The sequence below is a fragment of the Orcinus orca genome, chromosome 15, assembly GCF_937001465.1.
Source record: "Orcinus orca chromosome 15, mOrcOrc1.1, whole genome shotgun sequence".
NCBI lineage: Eukaryota > Metazoa > Chordata > Mammalia > Artiodactyla > Delphinidae > Orcinus > Orcinus orca.
In genome coordinates, this window is record NC_064573.1 from 74,446,198 (window position 1) to 74,466,332 (window position 20,135).

A 20,135-nucleotide genomic window follows, 5' to 3' on the forward strand; every position below is an offset into this window, starting at 1 on the left:
GGGACTGAGTCTTCCTCTCCTCTGTAGGCTCAATGGCTAGCCCAGACTGGGCACACGGTAAGTGCTCAGGAAATGTTTGTTGAATGAATTAATGTCCTCTTGGTACCTGCCTCTGTCTTCTTCAGCCACCCTGGGTGCCCTGGAGTTCAGCCTTCTCTACGACCAGGACAACAGCTCCCTGCACTGCACCATCATAAAGGCCAAGGTGGGTAAGGGGGCCAAGCTGGGGACCACTTAGGATGTTCTGGCATTTCTAGGGGACTTGGGGAGGGCATGGGTGACCATGTCTGTCTCCTGTCATTGCCTTGTCTATCTGTGACAGTGACAGTGATGAGGAAAGAGCAGGAATTAGCCACGGCCAATTCCTTTGCAGGGAGGACTTCCTCCGGGGAAGGTCCCAGAGGGGTTTCACTTAACTGCAGCTGCCTCCTGGGAGTGGAGGAAACCAAGCTTCAAGGGCAGAGCCAAGATCTGCCCAGCCCCATCCACACCCTCTGGAGGGGATCTCAGAGGTGTCACCTGGGAGCAGTGACAGCCTAACTTGACAGCTGACATGCCACTGAACAGCTCCTTCTATAGACGGGGCTGTCAAGCTGGAGCTACAGACTGAGTCAGGACTTATTGTTGCAGATACAAGGACAGTAATCTGGGCTTCTGGGGTGGGGAGGGGGGGCGAGGCAAACCAGATTGGAAGAGCATCTCCATGCTACAGGCTCCAGGGGCAGTGAGCCAACTTTACTGCAGCCCGCAAAGAAAGCTGGATGATGCCAATGCTAATCCCAGGAAGTAGTTGACCAGGATCTCCCCCTGCCCCAAGTCTGGTCTATAGAAAATAACAAGCAAGGTTCAGGAACCAGACTTCCTGGGTTCAAATACCAGCTCCGCCCCTCCTAGCTGTGGGATTTGGGGGAAGTTAACCTCTCTGTGCCTCAGGGATAATAATAGAGTCTCTCCCATGAGGATGTTGGTGAGTGTTACGTGGAAGGTGGCGGGGTGTCCCAGTTTGCACAGATGGTCCCCAGCTATGCCTGTTGCCTTGATGAAATAATTAAGAACTCTCCTTTCCACTCACAAAATGTCCCAGTTTGGATGATCAATAATGTATGAAATGCTTAACACAACTTCTAGATCAACGTACCCAGGTCACTTCTTCAGCAGGCACTTAGATGCATTTACACGTGCCCTCCAATAGCACAGTGAGGTAAGGCCCTACGTTATCTTATTTCATCTTCATAGGAACCTCTGAGGAAGAGATTATTATTAGCCCCATTGTACAGATGGGAAAACTGAGGCTTAGAAAGTTAAAGCCTGAGGCCACTCAGCTGGTAAGGGATAGAGCTGGATTTGAATCCAGATGTAACCATCTCCAGCTCCAGAAATGGGGGAAAGCCACACCATTACAGCCCCCTTGCGACAGGGGTACAGAAAACTCAACGGCTCAGGGGCTGGGCTGGTAAAGAGATGAGAAAAACATGTGAGACATTAGGGAATGGTAGTAACTTTGGTAAACTAAACTGATGTGAGCAGGACCCAAACAAAGATGTTCAAGTTCAAATTTGAAAAACACAGCGTCTGCCAATTTGTAACCTCCCAATCCAAACAGACATTCCAGACATGTTTATTAAGTACCTACTCTGTACCAGGAACTACCCTAAATGTTGGGGAATATTAAAATGAGCGAGAATAGACTGTGCCCTCATGGAGAAATGGACAAGAACCCAGCACTATAGCATCTCCTGAGTATAGTATACCCTCTGGGGCTTTCTACAAATTATTTCTTCCCATTTAATCTTCACAACAAACCTATGAGGAAGGTTTCATCATCGTTCTCATTTTATAGATGGGGAAATTGAGGCACAGAGAGATTAAGGGACTTGCCCAAATCACACAGCCAGGAAGTGGTGGAGCTGGGATTTGAACCAGTGTTGTCCAGCTCAAAAGCCTATGCTCTTACCTTCTAGGCTACCCGGCCAGATTTCCTCCTTGCACCCCACTTTGTGGCCTCCTCTCCCCACCTAGTAGTAGCAAACGTTGTTCATACTGAACTTGTGCCAGGGCCAGAGTTCAGCCTTCACAGATGAGATCTCATTTTACCCTCCAAGAATCCCATGAAGCAGGGTCTGTGATCAGCCCCACTGAACAGCTGAGGAAACTGAAGTCCCCGGAGATCACAGGGCACGATACATGGGATTGGGGATTAGTGCTGTGAGAGAAGAGAGTGGGAGCCCAGAGATAAGACACCTGCCTCAGCCAGGGCCTAGGGGGATGGGCAGAGCGTATCTGAGCCCCGGGAATTTTGGAACTGCTCATGTTAACAAGCCCAGCTTAACTCCTACCCCGGACAAACTGCTCTCCCCCACAGTGGCCCATTTTAGCCATTTTAGCCAGCTCTGTGAGGGGGGCCAGGCAGAGATTGTGATCCCCATCATACGGATGGAGAAACTGCGGTCTCAGAAGTGAGTGCAAGGGCCAGGGCCAGAACTCAGGCCTCCTTTCGCTGGCCTTTCCTCCTCTCCCTCCCATTCTGGGACATGTCCTCCCATCCCAGCAATAACAATCCAGCCTTGTTGGAGCACTTCCTGTGTGCCAGGTACTGTGCCAAGCACTTTACCGGTGGGATCACGTTTAAATCTCACCAGCCCATGAAGCATCCCATTTGACAGGTGAGGAAAATGAGACTCAGAGAGGTTAAGAAACTTGCCTAAGGTCACACATCCAGTAAGTGACTTGGCCAGGCTTTAAACCCCGTCTGCCGGATTCCAGTGCTCATTTCAAGATACTGCATTTCCCTTCTCTTTCTTTGCAAGGGGAAGCACACAGGATGGGGTGATAGCTGTGCCCATTGCCTGTGATAGCTGAGCGCCCAGCCCTCCCCAGGCCCTCACGCCACTGCCTTCTTCTCTTACAGGGACTGAAGCCCATGGATTCCAATGGCTTGGCCGATCCCTACGTTAAGCTGCACCTCCTGCCGGGAGCCAGCAAGGTACCATATGGCCTGGGCCTCTTGGCAAGGGGGGCACATGGGCTCTGGAAAGCACCCAAGGTTCCCAGCTTAGAGCCTAAAATAGCCCTCCCCAAACCCCCTCTTCCCTGATTGGCAAAGTTCTTACAAGGGGTAAGGGATGGGCCAGAGCCATTCTCCTTCAAGAGGCAGGGGCTCTGCTCATTTCTCTAACTCAGAAACCTGGGATCCAGGAGAGAAGCAGATACCCTGATTATGCCCTTGACCTGCTCAAACACCTTCAGGGCTCCCCAGTGCTGACCATGGTCCACCTCCCCCACCCATTTTTTGCCCCAGCCAAACATCTCTCAACAGAAATGACTAACTGTTTCCAGATAACTTGAGAAAAGGTTCTATTATTAAGAGAAAATTTACCCCCATCCCTTCCACCTTTCTGGGAGGGAAAGTGAGATTAATTCTCCTTTCTTTGGATTGACCCACTCAGAGCACATGGCTGGAAATGGACGTGTGCCTTCTTGGGCTTTATTTTTTGCTTTGTTGTGTTAATTTGACGTGGATGTCCTAAAAACAAGGCTGCCTATATACTTGGTTACATGATCTTAGAAAAATGCCTTTCAAAAATCTCTGCAAGGGCTTCCCTGGTGGCGCAGTGGTTGGGAGTCCGCCTGCCAATGCAGGGGACACGGGTTCGTGCCCCAGTCTGGGAAGATCCCATATGCCACGGAGCGGCTGGGCCCATGAGCCATGGCCGCTGGGCCTGCGCGTCCGGAGCCTGTGCTCCGTGGCGGGAGAGGCCACAGTGGTAAGAGGCCCGCATACCGCAAAAAAAAAAAAAAAAAATCTCTGCAAGTATCAAATGCCCCATAAGACAAAAAAGGACACACACACACGCACACGCACACGCACGGGCACATACACTTTATCTCTTTTTTTGTTTGGATCAAGGAAAGACAGTCCCACCTGGCCATGGCCAAACTTGTTGGCCACTACTCCTTCTGACTCCCCAGCGACGTTTGCTTCTCCTTGATCCACTTCTTTGCCCACTCCTAAATCCAAACCTGCTTTGCCAAAGAATCCAATCAGTCACTTACATGTTAGAATGAATTAGATTTCGCACCAGGCTACCAGGTGCGTTTCTAACCTTCTCTCTTAGAGTAAAATGAAAACTTTTGTCCTCTCTAAGGAATTTCAGGCATGGAGGATGCTATCTGGGGAAACAGAGGGGACCATCCCAATATCCCCAGAAATTATTTCTTCACTGCCTAGGAATGGGAGACTCTCATTTCTGCTTCCCTGGCCTAGAAACAATACTTTTTCTCAAAGAAAAATATCTTTGCTTTCTAATCTTTATAAAGAGTTCAAAGAGGGGGCCCAGTACCTGGAGGGAGGGCTGGCCCAGTATCCAGTGTTGGTGATGCACCCTAGAGGATGACCCCACTCCCTGAGAACATGCATTTGGGAGCAACAGAGCCCCTGGACACTCCTGAGGGAAGTGGACTCCTAAGTCACCCACCCATCGCAAATGAGCCCAAGGGATGGAGCTGCAGGGCTGACTCCCCACTGAGACAGATGTCTGTCTGGGTTCTAGTCCAACAAGCTTCGTACAAAAACCCTGCGGAACACCCGAAATCCCATCTGGAATGAGACTCTGGTCTATCATGGCATCACGGATGAAGACATGCAGAGGAAGACCCTCAGGTGCTTGCCGGGAGGGTGGGCAGAGAGGGGCCTGAGGCTGGGCAGACTGAGGCATGCGTGGTTCCTGGGGGCAGCGCTTTAAAACATCTCAGAGTAGTTTTTTGTTTCTTTTTTTCTTCTAAAAAGCAATATATATTCCTGATAGACACTTTTGGAAAATACAGATAAGTGAAACTGTTAACATCTTGGTGTCTGGACATTTGGGTTTAGCGTGTGTGTATATTGGTGTGTATGTGTTTGTGTGTGTGTGTGTGTGCGAAAGTTTTTTTTTTTAATAAAGTTGAGTGTTTTTAAAAGTGTTTATAAAAATGGACCATCCTATTAAGTAATCAGCCAGTTTCACTTAACAATATACTGACGCCACTTCATATTCTTCTACAGTGTATTAAAATGCATTTTAAATTATATAAGTAATAAATGAGTACATTGTTCTTGTAAAGAATTATTGAGAAAACAAAGCTGCTTTCAAATGTTAGTCCCCTCCCTCAGCCTGGGTTGCCTTTCTCCTTCTGTGAGTGTGTGTATATTCATTATATACATACATACACTATATATATATGTGTATATATATATATATATATATATATATATATATATATATATACACGCACACACTGTCGTTTACAATATAAGAAATATCATGTTGAATATATCTGGAACGTGTCTTTTTCCTTAACAATATACCTTGGGGCTGTGGCCATGAGAAGACATTTAGATCTACCTAATTTTTAACTGCTTCAGAGTACTCCATAGCATGGGTCTATCACAGATTTTTTTAGTGTTTTATTATTAAGTGTTATGAATATACAGAAAAATATAGAATATAATAAAAACAAATACCCATGAACCCAATACTCAGTCTTTCAAAAATCTTAATATTTGTTGTATTTGCTTCAGCTCTTTTTTGTAAGGAATAAAGCACTACAGATGCAAATTGAAGCTCCTTTTGTATACTTCATCCCCCACCCCTTTCTCTTCTTTCCTCCCCAGGGCGAAACACTATCCTGAATTCTATGGGTATCATTTCCAAGTGTGTCCTATGCTTCAGCTACTTAATTATGTATCTATAAACAATATATGGTATTGTTGGCATGTCTTAAAATTTTATGTAACTGTTTACCACTTTATCCACTTCCCTGTGGACAGACATTTAGATAGCTTCTACCTTTTTTCTATTACAAACAAATTTGCGATGAGCATTCTTCATGCTTCCTTGTGTTCATATGGGACAGAAACTAAGGAGGGATATTTGCTGGATCACAGAATATGGGGTGTGGGTCTTTTTAATTTGGCAAGGCATACAAACTGGGCTGTTCCAAGTACATTCCTATCAGCTACAATATTATTTTAAGGAAACAAACATTTTTATTGCAATGTAATAACATCCATTTAGAATAGTGCACACAGAAAAAGTGTACAGATTGATGAATTTTCACCAAGTGAACACACTGGGTTAAGAGAACAGAACATTCCCAGGCTACAGAAGCCCTCCCCTTGTGCCCCCTTCCAGTGAGGACCTTTTCCCCCAGGGGATTCACTACCCTAACTGCTAACAGGAAAAATTAATTTCATCTAGTTCTGTACTTTATACAAATGAAATCATACCACATAATTCCTTTATGTCTGTCTTCTTTCAGTTAATAGTATATTTGTGATACTCATCCGAGTTGTGGGTACTTGTAGGTTGTTCTTTCTCATTGCTATTTAGTATTCCATTGTGTGAATATAACACGATATTATTTATTCATTCTACCGTTAATTGACATTTGGTTGGTTTTCTGTTTGGGGCTATTACAAATAGTGCTGCTGGGAACATTCTAGTAGCTATTTCTTGCATACATTTCTGTTGTATATACAACTGGGAGTGTAATGGCTGAGCCATGGTGTATGTATATGTTTAGCTTTATTAGAAACTGCCAGTTTTCCATAGTGATTGCACCAATTTACACTGCTACCGGCAATGTCTGGGAGTTCCAGTTGCTTCACATCCTCATCAACACTTTTCCATTTTGGCCACTCTGGCGGGTGTGTAATGGTGTCGCATTGTGGTTTTGCATTTCCCTGATGAGCAATTACAACATTATTTTCAATGCATACTGTTACATTTTTAGGGTTACTTCATAATTTTCTTGAGAAGTCCTCCCATTATAGAATACTTATGTTATTTCTGCTTTTTCACAACTATAAACAAAACTGTGGTAAAGATCTTTGTAGTTACGTATTTTTTCACTTATGTCTTCAAGGTAAATTCCTAGAAGTGGCGTTACTAGGTCAAAAATGGTGATTATTCGTGAGTCTTTGGAGACATACTGTCCTGCAGAAAGGATGGTGGTGTTTACACCCCCACTGGCTGAATGGAGACAATTTCTTTCTCCAGTTGTGTACAGTGTGGGGCTCAGCAGGAGGGTGTTCTGACCCTTCAGAACTTTGAACCTTGTTCAACAAATGTTAATGGCCAAGAAGCAAGGTGCTGTTAGTTCCTGTCTGTCCCCCATGGGGGGAAAAGTCCTTTCTTCCTCTTAGTATATGTCAGGATGAATTATCATGCCTCGATTGGTCCTTTTGGCCTCCTGAGGGACCTTTCTCATGACCTGCCCCTTTTTGTGCCTCTGGTCTACTCAATGCTGTGCAAAGTAGATAGCAAAAGACAATATAGTGTTCTGGAAATCAGGAGCTTCAAATTCTGGTTCTGCCCCTTACTGGGGAAAAATTATTCAACATATCTGGGCCCCAGTCTCCTCTCCAAAGTGGGAAACTCAGAGGTCTGGGGGGAGAAAGAATTAAATGAGAAGAGTCAGCTAAGTTCCTAGCCTAACTTTGCAACAGATGATGCTGAAATGACCATAAAGTAGATGTAAAGGGGGCTGAACTTCATTAATCATCAGGGAAATGTATTGGGTTGGCCAAAAAGTTCATTTGGGTTTTTTCCACAACATCTTATGGAATACTAATAAATTCATACTACAAGGAGATACTATGGCCCACTCAGAATGGCTAAAATTAAAGACCGACAAAATCGAAGTTAGAATGAAGAGCAACCAGAGCCTGCATAAACTGCTGGTGGGAGTGTAACTGGTGGAATCACTTTGGAAAACTGTTTAGAAGTTTCTACTGAGGTTAAACTTGTGTGTAGTCCATGGCTCAGCAATTCTGCTCCTAGGAAGATACCTAACAGAAATATGTATCTATGCATATAGAAAAGACATGAACATGAATGTTCCATTGCAGCTTTATTCATAACAGCTAGAAATGGCTCAAAACCAAATGCCCATAATTAGCAAAATTATTACAACATATTTACACAATAGAATACTATACAACCAAAAAAGGGACAAATAACTATAGACATGGATGAATCTCACAGACATAATGTTGAACAAAAGAAACCAAATGTAAAAGGGTATACATCTGATTTTATTTAAATGTAAGTCAAAAACAAGACACTGAATCTTGCCAAGAGAACAAGATAGTGATTATCTCTGAGGGAGGTAGTGACTAGGAGGGATCATGAGGGTCTTCTGGGAGCTGGAGTGTTCTGTATCTTGATCTATCTGAGTGGTAGTTACATGGGTGTATGCAAATTCAAAAATCCAACAAGCTAGGAATTTAAGATTTGTGTATGTTATTGCTTGTTAAGTTATACTGTGATCAAGAAGAAATTAGAAGTACCTGGACTAGTGCTCAATAAATATGAAGTTGTATTATTCCTGTGCACATTACACGTTCCTTGCCAGCATCAATCAGAGCTCTTGGTACATAGTAGGAGCTCAATATATGCTCTTCTTTCTTTCTCCATCCTTTATGTCAATCGCAGGATCTCTGTCTGTGATGAGGACAAATTTGGCCATAACGAGTTTATCGGTGAGACCAGATTCTCGCTCAAAAAATTGAAGCCCAACCAGAGGAAGAACTTCAATATCTGTCTGGAGCGGGTGATCCCGGTGAGTGCCTTTGCCCCAAGGGTTCAATGGGGAAGAAGAGTTGGAGAGGTGGGTGCTGCCTTCTTTTGGGGCTGTAAAGGATGTGATAGATCTGTAGGGTGCCAGACAGGAGAGGGACTTTGGCAGCTGTTGGAGGGAGGGTGAAGATTTCAGGTCAGAACATGGGGGTTGCATCCTGGCTATGCCTTCTACCAACCCTGTGTTAGCATCACTTCTGAAGGTCAGAGTGGTGTGGCAGAGTGGCCTGCCTGGGTTCAAAGCCAGCTCTGCCGTTTCCCTGCTCCCTGGCCTTCACCAAGGGTCTGAACTATTCTGGGCCTCAGTTTTTCTTGTCTCTAAAATGGGTGTTACAACAGCACCTGCCTCATAGGAGGCAGAACCTAGTACCTAATAAGCACTCATAAATTAACTGTTGTTATTATAGTAAATAATACTGCCTTAGCCACCTGTCAGTCAAGAAGTCATAAAGAATCATAGAGATACACAGGAGGCAGGATACCATAGCGCTTAAGAGCATGGGCTCTGGAGCCAGACTGGGATTGAGTCCCAGTTTCTGCCACTTATAGTATAACTTGAGTCAAATGACTTAACCTATCTGTGCCTCAGTTTTCTTGTCTGTAAAATGGGATAATATAGTACCAACCTCATAGGGTCTTTTAAGGATTAATGTAAAAGTACATGTAAAGCATTAAAACTGTTACTGTTAGATGTGATACTCACCTTTTGAGAAAGAACAAGAACCAAATCGAGGTTGTCCAATTGGGCTACACCTCAGAATCAACTAGAGATTTTAAAACCAGAGTTTACAAAATAGATTCTGTGGGGGATCTCCCTGGATATTCTGACTTAGCAAGATAGGGTGAGACCTAGCAATCTGTATTTTTAGACATAATCCAACCTACCCTTTTTTACATCTGAGCCACCTAGGGCCCAAAAAGAGGAGCGAGTTGCCAAGGTCATGCCGCAAGTCAGGGACCGTGTTCTCAGGCACCAGCCAGAGCCCAGCTTTCTTGCAATGACCTGCGTGCCTGCTCCCCCTGGGCAGTGGGCCAGCGCCCCATTGGGAAGCCGTGGGGGGTGGGAGGGGGACTCCTGCAGCATCCTCCCACCAGATGGCCAGCCTGAGGATGGACTATCTGTGTGCTGCACCATATTTTATAGCACAGACAAAGGAAGACAAAACAGGGAGAATTGCAAGGAAGAATTTACACCGAATGCCAGGCTCCCAATAAATCATTAGATGTGCCTAGGAATGAAGCCTTTCCTCTGGGTCTTTGCCTGGTAACAGTTGGCTCTTCAGGCTTTGTCATCCTTCCGTCACTCAGTGAGTCCAGTTGGTCAGCTCCTGGGTCTGCCATCTCACTGTGATGGACGCAGCCAGCCTCAGAGGCACAGAGGTGGCAGGACAGGCCCGCACTGGCCCCACAACCCTGCTGATCATCTCCTTTGCTCTTAAACCTCCCACCACCAACTCCCCTCTTATGCCCCACTAAGGACAGGGACCTCATAAGCTCTGACCCCTCTCCTCTGGACTTCAGTTTTCCTCATTTCTAAAGTGGAGAGGTTGGATTTAACCAGTGCTTTTCACATTGTGTTCCCCAGAGCCTTAGAATCCTGCAAAAGGCCTTAGGAGCCATGGGGGAAGAAGCACCTGGTGGCCCCTGTGCCACTTCATCCAGAGCAGACAAAATCTTATCTGTTTTGTGTATGGGCTACTTTGCCACTTATTGGTTGTGGCAAGTGGTTTAACCACTGTGACCCTCAGTGTCATCATCTGTAAAATGGGGATAGTAATACAACCTACGTCAATAGGCTGTTGTGCATTAACATGGTCTCTCAAATGGTTAATGTTATATACATTTTAGCTGAATGGGGGAAAGCTGGAGGGCCACAGAAGCTTGGAGAACCCATCCTCATGGCTCTGGATGCCAGTGGAGGGGAGAAGGTGTTTCTGGTTTTTCTTGTGTAGGGAGATGAGCCCCATTGACAATGTTATTTTTCCTTTCTGTCTCCTTCCTCAAGATGAAGCGTGCTGGAACCACCGGGTCAGCCCGAGGCATGGCCCTTTATGAGGAGGAGGTGAGTGCTGAGTGGGTGTTGAAGCCACAGTCGGGGTCTGGCATCTCCCTTTTCTCTCCCTCCCTGGCCCCTTTCCCACTCTTTTACCCCAAACCACCTGCCTGTTGGTTCACCATGAGAGGTGCCCTTGCCCAAGGCATTAGAACATGAGACCAGGAGCATGCTTTTCACACCTGGAGCCCCCAAGGTGGGGGAAGCCCCATCCTCTCATAACCGAGAAACACCCTTGACCTTGGCAGAAGCTCTGCTGGCAGTTCTGCTGCACTCGAGCAATGCCACGCTCCCTCCATGGGGATGTAGGGCAGGTTCTCTGAGCTGTGTGTCTGGCAGAGGCTGGAGTTTGGCTTCACAACCATGCCCTCGGCCCCAAGGACTGCACTTTTGAGAAAACTGGGTGGATGGGGGGAGTCTGAGCTGAGTCACGTTGGAATCAGGGTCAAGCTCAGCCTATGATCAGAGTCAGGGTCAGTCCGTGTCTAAGAGTAAAGCCATTGGCCCCCATGTGCCTAGGACTGGGCCCCGTGGCTTTCATCATTTGCTCCTCCCTGGAGTCTGGGGTGTCTTCTGTCTGTAGTGCTGATTGCACTAGCACTGGCCCACCTCCTCCTACTTTCCACAGACTCTCTCTTTAATGATCGCCATCCACGTTGCCCAGACCCCTTCCCTCCTAGGCCCACACACCCTCTTCTCCTACTGCAGCAGGTGGAGCGTATTGGTGACACAGAGGAACGCGGCAAGATCCTGGTGTCCCTCATGTACAGCACACAGCAGGGAGGTCTCGTTGTGGGCATCATACGCTGCGTGCACCTGGCGGCCATGGACGCCAATGGCTACTCAGATCCATTCGTCAAACTGTGAGTCAATGTCTGGGGACTATAAATGGGCCCCAGAGGGGGGTCCTAGATCCTTGCAAAGAGAGAACCAGAGAGCTTCCCCAAGATCATTGTACATTGAGGCCCAGAGAGGGCAAAGAACCTGCCCAAGGTCACACAGTGAGACGGATGCCCAGAACCGGTGAGTGTGAGTCTGGAGTCTCAGTCAGCCTGGTGTGTCACCCACCCATGTGAGAAGTTTTGTGGCTCTCCTCCTGTGGGAGAGGGGTGGTCAGCAAGGTTACAGTAATCCCATTTGTAGCACCTGGGAATCAGCAACACATCCCTCCAGAGTCCAGAGCCCCACCACCAAAGAAGCAACCTGACTTTTTCTGGATTCAGTCTGGAAATGCTCAAAGAAAAGACCTTAGGCTTTGGGGTTATTCCAGTTATCTCAGTCATGGGGAATAAGAGAGACTTTGTGTTCTGGGTCCTCTGAGAAGATGCCAAGAGGGGATTAAACAGAGGAGAAATGCCTGTGTGAGGGAAAGTAGGGGGAGAGTCAGGGGAAATGGGACAGCAGTTAGACGGCCATTCGAGTCTGACCCTAAGTGAAGGGACAAGGGAGGGAGGGATGGGTGGAAGCATCCCAGATGCAAGTTCAGCAAAGCCATCAGGAAGTCCTCAAGCCAAAACTGGCCATCACATGAGGCCCATGTCTCCTAGGAGTAGGCCTGCCATAGGTATCCCTGCCATGTTCGGTAGTCAGCTGGGAGTGTGGCTTGGCACAAACATGGCATGGATTTCCAAGCGCGGCAGCTGGGGCCTTGGTCATTTATGTTCCCTGTAGTTGGAGGCCCTTCAGGCACATTCTCCAAGCCGCCATTGAATCAGACATGGGATGCACCTCCCATCTCTGCCAGCTACCAGCTATGTAACTGTAAGCAAGTTATGTGATGTCTCTGAGCCTCAGATTCTTCATTGGTAAAGTGGAAAAAACAAGTCCACTTATTTCCAAGAGTGGCCATAAGGCTCAAATGAGATACCATACAAAAGGAATAAAATTACGCCTGGTACAGAAACATTTAGCTACTCTGAATAGACTTCTGCCTTGCTTGTGGCAGTAAAATGTGTGTTTATGTGGTTGTTGTTGAGAGCCTGAGCTCTGGATCCAGACTGCCCGGGTTTGAATCCCAGATCCAATAGTCTTCAATATTCTCCAGCTGTGTGACCTTGGGCTCATGCCTTAACATCTCTGGGCCTCTATGTCCTCATCTATGAAATGGGAAGAGTAGTATTGGTCATTTGGTCCTGTCCTCCAAGAAGCAGACACCACGACTAGATGAGATGCTAAGAGATTTGCTGGGGAAAGCGCCTGGGAAGGAAAATTGAGAGAGAGCTGGAGGAGGACCATAGAGACAACAGGCCTGGTGCACGTCTGCTTCCTGGGGGGTAGTGGGGGGATGGTTGGGCAGGAAGAGTCTTAGACTGCAGTGCAGTTCTGTTAAGTTTCAACCATTGTGGTGCGGAATCCTTGAGCGCAGTCGCCTATTAGAGGAGCCCCGCATCTCCCAGAAATGGGGCTGCCTACTGTCGCTGCTGGCTCAGGTACTTGCTGAGAGTAGCCTGTGGGGAGCATGGCCACATGAAAACATAGTGGTGAATTCAGAGCCCAGCAGCTTGTCAGTCTCCCCCTGCAGTTGGAGATCTGAGAGATACATTTTCATGGAGTCGGTGCTCAACAAATACCTGCCATTATTGTATAAATAATTACTATCACTATCTTACTCATGGCAAAGAGTGTTTATTAATGATCTCTCCAACCTGGGAGACACTCCTTCCCCCATCCGCACTGCCTCTGACAATAGAAATCAATGCTTCCCTTAAGGTCATGGCTACAAATCAGGCCACAGTGGACTTTGCTCCAGATTTTCTTTGAAAGAGGATTTTAGTTAACAAAAGAACACACATGTCTGGAACGCGTTTGATTTCTAGGAGTAATTTTGTGTAATTTTCTAATTTTCCCACATGGTCCAATAGAGAACATTAGCTCCTGGGCTCCTGTCCTGTACTCCACTGAATCCCAGACACATGCAAATTGTTTTTCTTAAATAACTCTCCCCACCACCCCTTCTCTCATCTACCCAACCCTCCAGAAGAAGTAGAGTTGCAGTGGTCACCAGTGAATCAGCTGCCCTGGTGGGCATTGTAAAAAAGAAAACAGGAGATCATTAACCAACTTAAGATCCAACAAAGTTTTTTAAAGTCAGAATTGCCCTTTATTTTTGTTCAGCATCTGGTACCTTTCAAATCCCCTTTTGTATCTCTTCTTTCAGATTATCCTCAAAAGCAGTTCTGTGAGTGAGAAAGAAAAGTTTGCCTTCTTTACAGATTGGGACGCTGAGGCATGCCGAAATTACACTCATGTTGAGAGTTGCACAGCTAGTGACAGCTTGCATCAGAATCCAATTGTCCTAACTCTTAAGAGTTTTTAGCCCATTTTATTTATTCGTCCAGAAAATGTTGATTGAGCACCTACTACGTGTCATGCATTGTGTCCACACTGGGGGAAGAGCCTTCTAGGCAGAAGAAATAGTATGTGCAAAGGCCCTGGGATGGAAAGGAGAGTGAATGGGGTGTGGGGTGAAGCACGTGGCACAAGATCAGGCTGGACAGGAGCAGGGACCCAACCACGTAGAGCCTTAAGGCCACATTAAGGATTTTGAACTTCACCTTTAGGTCAAAGGAGAGCCATGGAATAGTTTTGAACAGGAGACTGATCGTAATCAGATTTGCATCTTCTCCCTTTTGTCCATATCCTCATCATCTCCCCAGGACCTGGGGGCAGCTTAAGAGATAATCAGTAGTGAAGCCCCAGGCACCGTCTTCCAGGTTCTCAATGATCCATTGGGAGAAAGTCCTAGCTAAGAGCACAGACTCCAGAGGCAACAGCTGGGTTGAGTCCCCAGCTGTGTGACCAGAGGCACATGTCTCAACTTCACTCTGAACGCTCAGTTTCCTTATATGTAAATGGGTGGTTGTACCATCTATTTTTGGGTTGTACCCAAAAATGGGTTTGTTGAGGATTAAATATGCATAAGGTGCTTAGGTAATGCCTGGCACCAAGTAGATGCTCTGATGCACATTGGTCATCATTAATGTTGATTCACTTTCTGATCTGTTCATTATTCTCCTGACACTGGGAGGACCTTTGGGGTCATTAAGAGGCTGTTCTTATTCATTAAACTTCATCCATAATAGCCTCTCATGTCTCCTCTCAGCTGGCTGAAACCAGATATGGGAAAGAAAGCCAAACATAAGACTCAAATTAAGAAGAAAACGTTGAATCCTGAATTTAATGAGGTAAGGCTGCCCCATTTTTTGCCATGCTCTGGGATAGTTCCTATATGTGAGGGAGGAACAAATTCCCTGCTAGAAAGTTGTAAAGCACAAAAAAAAAAAAATTTTTTTCTTACATAGATCAGCTTGAATTATCTAAAGAAGGAATGAGTTCCTCATCATTGGAGGAAATCAAGCCTAAAACAAAAGCCTATAGATTTGGAATGTCATAGGGAAGACACTATATTTGGAGAGAGAATGAATTAATGTCTTTTACCAATGTCTTTACCAACTCTAATAGTATATAATACTGATATTTGAGCAAATAAATAGGGGCAGTTGTCCCCTTTACCACCCACCCAGTTGCCACTGCCCTCTCCCTCTCCCTCTCCCTCCATCCTCAGTGCATCCAGTCCTGCTAAAGCCACTATCTAGATACCCATTGAATGTGCTTATTCCTCTGTATTCACACTGTTGACTTGTCAGGCATCTAAATACTCAAATGTTGAGCACTAGGTTAGGTCCAGCCACACAGCTCTTAGACAAAGCCATAAAAGTGGTGATGCAGAAAAACAATTAAAAATAAAAATAAAGTGGTGATGTAGGAAAAAAAACCTGCTAACATACAAAGTTGGTTTTTACCATATGTTATAAAATGGAAAAAGGAAGCCACAGTACAGTATATTCATATTATATTTCTATAATACAATATTCATATATTTCATATGGTATAAAATTCATATTAATTTTTCAAAACAGACACCAGTATGGTCACACATGGGGAATGTTGACAGTGGTCATTCTTGGGTAGATAGATAACAAGTTTTTGGTTATGGGTTTTTGTGGGGTTTTTTTTTTTTTTTTTTTTTTGCTTCCTTGTTCGTTTTAAAGATGAACAGGAATGAATTTTGTGATTAGGCAGAAGAGTTATTGACAAAATCAGATTATCTGAAAACATAGGCACCTAACCCTCAACTATCTTTAATCTCTGAACAATGGAGAGTGAGGAAAACCACTTCAGAAGCTATCAGAATGGAAGGACTGAGTTCATGGCTATCTGCCTTTAAGGAAACTTGACCAGGACCAGCCCTCTTAGAAACACCCCACCAGTCTTCTCAACTTCAAGCAGTGTCATTGAAAAGAGAATTATAGGGTCTGGGGGGCTTTATTATATGGAGTGTTAGTTGAGAGGGGTTCTTCAGGCCTGGGGTAAAGGCCCCTTTGATTCCAGATACCCAGTACAAGGTCCTCCTCTTGGTCCATGAACCCCTAAGACTCAGCCTCTTAGCTTCCGATGCCGAAGGCTCAGAGAACCCTGTCACTCACATGTCTTCCTCTGCTGCATCTAGGAATTTTTCTACGACATCAAACATAGTGACCTGGCGAAGAAGTCACTGGACATCTCAGTCTGGGACTATGACATTGGCAAGTCCAATGATTACATCGGTGAGTGCTCCCAGCTCCCGGGGAAAACCCTATCCTCTATCCTCCCAGGAGGGGGGAGCCTTACCCAGGGATGCACAGGGTTGAGGGCACTGCTTTACTTTGGTAATTACATTGTCCAAACGCTAAGTCGGGACCCATGGTCCTCACTTGGGTCCAATTTGGCTTACAAAGCTGGGAAGATTGGATCACGATTGGTTATTTGCTGAACAAATCACCTCCAGCAGAATAATTAAATTACAGAAGAGTGGAGCGTGTGGCCTCTGCAGAAAATAGGGTGTAGGGCTTCCCTGGTGGCGCAGTGGTTGAGAGTCCACCTGCCAATGCAGGGGACACGGGTTCATGCCCCGGTCCGGGAAGATCCCACATGCCGCGGAGCGGCTGGGCCCGTGAGCCATGGCCGCTGAGCTTGTGCATCCGGAGCCTGTGCTCCGCAAGGGGAGAGGCCACGACAGTGAGAGGCCCGCATACCGCAAAAAAAAAAAAAGAAAAAGGAAAAGAGAAAATAGGGTGCAAAGGAAGTCTCCTTAATCTATTTGCAAGTCCAGAATGAAGGTTCTCCTGTTCCCAGTCCCCCTCCAAATAATGAGGTGGAGTAGGAGTCATTACAGGTGGAGTAGGGAGGGAATTCCAGACAACGGATACAGCAAGAGCAAAGATGTGCAGGCAGGATTGAGCAGGGTGATGAAACTGACTCTGGAAATAGATGATGAGTACCAGAAGTAGTGAGAGAGAATTTCAGTGAGTGGATTGATGACTTAAAGAAGGTCTTTAAAAATAGACAATGAAGTTGTGACTTGATGCCACAGTAGGGAGCCATTGCAGGTTCTTGAGTAGGTAGTCTGTAGGCAGAGAAAGCCAGTAGTAATAATAACATCATAACCACAACCTCCAGAGAGAATGGATCCCAAGTGGCTGGAGCGGGGGTGGGTCACTGCTTGGTGGCAGTTTTTCCCCAACTAGACACTTGGGTCCAGAATGAGATTCCTGTGCATCCTTCCACTCTGACTGCCTGCCCCTATCTTCCCATCTTGTCCTCCAGGAGGCTGCCAGCTGGGGATCTCAGCCAAGGGAGAGCGCTTAAAACACTGGTACGAGTGTCTGAAAAACAAGGACAAGAAGATAGAACGCTGGCACCAGCTACAGAATGAGAACCACGTGTCAAGCGATTAGGATGGCGCCCAGGTCCCCACCTCCATGCCCCAGCCCATGCCCCGTCACCCCACAGCCTGTCCCAGCTGCCCGTTGCACTCTGGTCTCTCTTCTCTACGCCTCCCCCAACCCCATCACTCCTGGAGCCTGCCTTTGAAGTCTCCCCCGCACCTTGGACATTGCCACCAAAAACCTCCCCTCTCCTCAACACTGCGATGCGGGCTCTGAATGCAGCCCCTCTCTGATCCCTCCAGGATGGAGCCATAGGGATGGGGATGGGGAGATTTTTCACAAGGAGGTTGTTAATTTAACAACCTCTCAGCCTGGGTAAATTACAGAGGCCCTTCATCATTTAGGACTGTTTTTAGACCCTCCTGGCCTTGGACACACGCACATAACACACACACACACACACACACACACACACACGCACAACTTGTTTCCTATGTCGACATCCACCTATACCCTCAGTTGTCAGCAGAGCCAGACAAGGCTGTGAGGATAAGCATTTGGGCAGAAATAGAGCATCTCAGGTCCCTCCACCTCTTCACATCATACACCCCAATTGCCACAAAACAGACCCCCATGTTTAAACTCCCCGGTGACTAGGAACACACCCTCCCGGCTCCAGGTGCATCAAGAAGTGACCATGCAGAATACCCAAAGGAACTGGGTAGCCCCCCCCCTTTCAGGATGTCCCCTATTTGCTTCCTAGCAGAAACGAGCTCCCATTCTCTACCACCCACCTCCCCCCCTCTCCTCTTTCCCCTTCCCTTAGCCCAAGGCCACGTTCACCGCTCCCTTCCTCACCCTCTCACCTCTTCTCTCTACTCCCACCTCTTGCCCCTTCTCCTTTCTCCCTCTCTGAGGGGGTAAAATAGCAAAAGCAGAAAAGTGTATCTTAACACAGCCTCACCTCGCCGCCTCTCATCAGCCTGACCAGCAAATGCTGAGAAACTGGCAAATCCCTGAACTTCCATGTAGGTCTAAGCTTCTACAACCACCCACTTCTCCCCTTGGCAGAGCCGGGTGTCCTCGGGCCTTGGGCTGCTGCTGGCGCTGCCCTGGGTGCATGGCAGCATCCTGCAAGCTGTGTAGCCACCCCGTAGAGGGGCTTTCTCAGCCCCTGGCCTCCCCAAGTGGGCGCAGAACGTGCTTAAACCAGAGGTCTGGGTTCCAGGAGGCCTCTCCAAAGCCCCTAGCCTTTCTCCTTCCTTTGCTCTTAGCTAAATGAACAAATGACCCCCACCCCCACCCCCACCCCTCTCTCTCTCTCTCTCTCTCTCTCTCTCAGACTCTCTTGCATCCTGTCTCTCACTCAGAATCGCCTCTGGTCTCTCTGTCTCTCTATCTCTTGCACCCTCTTCATTGTGTCAGGAGAACAAAACACCATCATGGACATAAAACTTTAGAGAGTGACAGATCCTGACACCAAAGGCTTTTGTTCCATCATGAATTGTTCAGTCTTTCTTCCTAAAAATTAAGAAAAAAAATTTTTTTTTCAAAGGAGGAAAAGGCAACGAGGACAAACATTATAAGGTTCACGGTTAGGTCGCTTTCAGTGCCCTGTGAGAAAGGTTTGATTCTTCCCAATTGCCAGTCAGTCTTCCTTCATGAAAATTGCCCCCCCTCCAGTACCCCACCATTATCTATAGAAGTAGCCAGAGGGACACTAAAACTCTCACTTTCTCCAAACACACATCTTTTAACCTTCCATTTCTGGGCCCTCCACCCCTAGCTCCCTTGACAAGTCATTGGAAGTCATTGATTTCTTGCCTTGAATAACCATTTTCTAGACCCCAGGTATTTCGCCTTCTCCACGATGGCCAGCAGCTTCCTGGCTGCCATCTTCCCTCCTGACCCTCTCTCTCCAGTGGCCCCCTTGGAGTGCCCACTCTCAGCCCGCCTCCTGTTCATGGTTTGCCCTTAGGAGAAAGCATGCTGGCTGTGTCTCCCAGGCCTAACGCTGGCATTGGTGCTGGACTCAGCATGCGGCTAGCTCACAGTGCCTCTGTCCAGGCGCGCCCCCTCCCTGGTAAATGTAAGCACCTTCCTGCTAGAACATACACACACACACACACTACACACTACACACATACACACACACACACACACACTACACACATACACACACACACACACACACACACACACACACTACACACATACACACACACGCCCTCTGGTGCATGCAGAACCACCCATCGCCTTTCTTTGTGATGATGTAGCCAAAAATAAAGTAGGAATATCCAGGAAAACTGATGGCCTGGGTTTTTCCTCTCTGGTTTCTGGAAGCTTTTTCTCCCCACCAACACACATGACGTACCTGGATAGTCAGTAGTTAATGAGCATCTACCATGTTCCAGCCACTGGGGATACAGCAGTAAACAAGGCAGATGCGGTCCCTGGCCCCGTGAAGTTTGCTTTCTGATGGATATCATCTTGGAAAGGTGGGCTCCAGCCAACTTGACTGACCTCACGCCCTCCTGGAAGAATGCTTTTTGCTGGTGTCCACCCAATAAGAAGGCAGCATCCTCATCTTTTCCCGACTAACCCAACCTTGGGGAAAACTCCCTAGTGGTCATGGAATGAGATAATTTCAAGGCTGAAAGAGACCACAGAGTTGAGCCAGAGCCTGGTTCAGTCAGCTCACTTATCTGACAGATGAATAACCCAAAGCCCAGAGAAGGGAATGGGCACATCCAACAT

The 20,135-nt window shown here is 46.8% G+C and overlaps 1 protein-coding gene across 15 annotated transcripts in view; it reads left to right on the forward strand.

Annotated features, from left to right (window-relative positions):
• Positions 1–18,941, forward strand: part of RPH3A (rabphilin 3A) — a 286,320-nt gene extending 267,379 nt beyond the window's left edge. For all 15 annotated transcript variants that reach the window (XM_049698396.1, XM_049698398.1, XM_049698397.1 and 12 more), the window contains 9 exons: positions 126–205; positions 2,909–2,983; positions 4,551–4,660; positions 8,475–8,601; positions 10,624–10,680; positions 11,380–11,534; positions 14,774–14,855; positions 16,181–16,277; positions 17,317–18,941. In XM_049698396.1, coding sequence (XP_049554353.1) covers positions 126–205; positions 2,909–2,983; positions 4,551–4,660; positions 8,475–8,601; positions 10,624–10,680; positions 11,380–11,534; positions 14,774–14,855; positions 16,181–16,277; positions 17,317–17,447 — 914 coding nt within the window. In that variant the 3' untranslated portion in view covers positions 17,448–18,941. The remainder of the gene's footprint in view (positions 1–125; positions 206–2,908; positions 2,984–4,550; positions 4,661–8,474; positions 8,602–10,623; positions 10,681–11,379; positions 11,535–14,773; positions 14,856–16,180; positions 16,278–17,316) is intronic.
• The last annotated feature ends 1,194 nt before the right edge of the window (positions 18,942–20,135 follow it).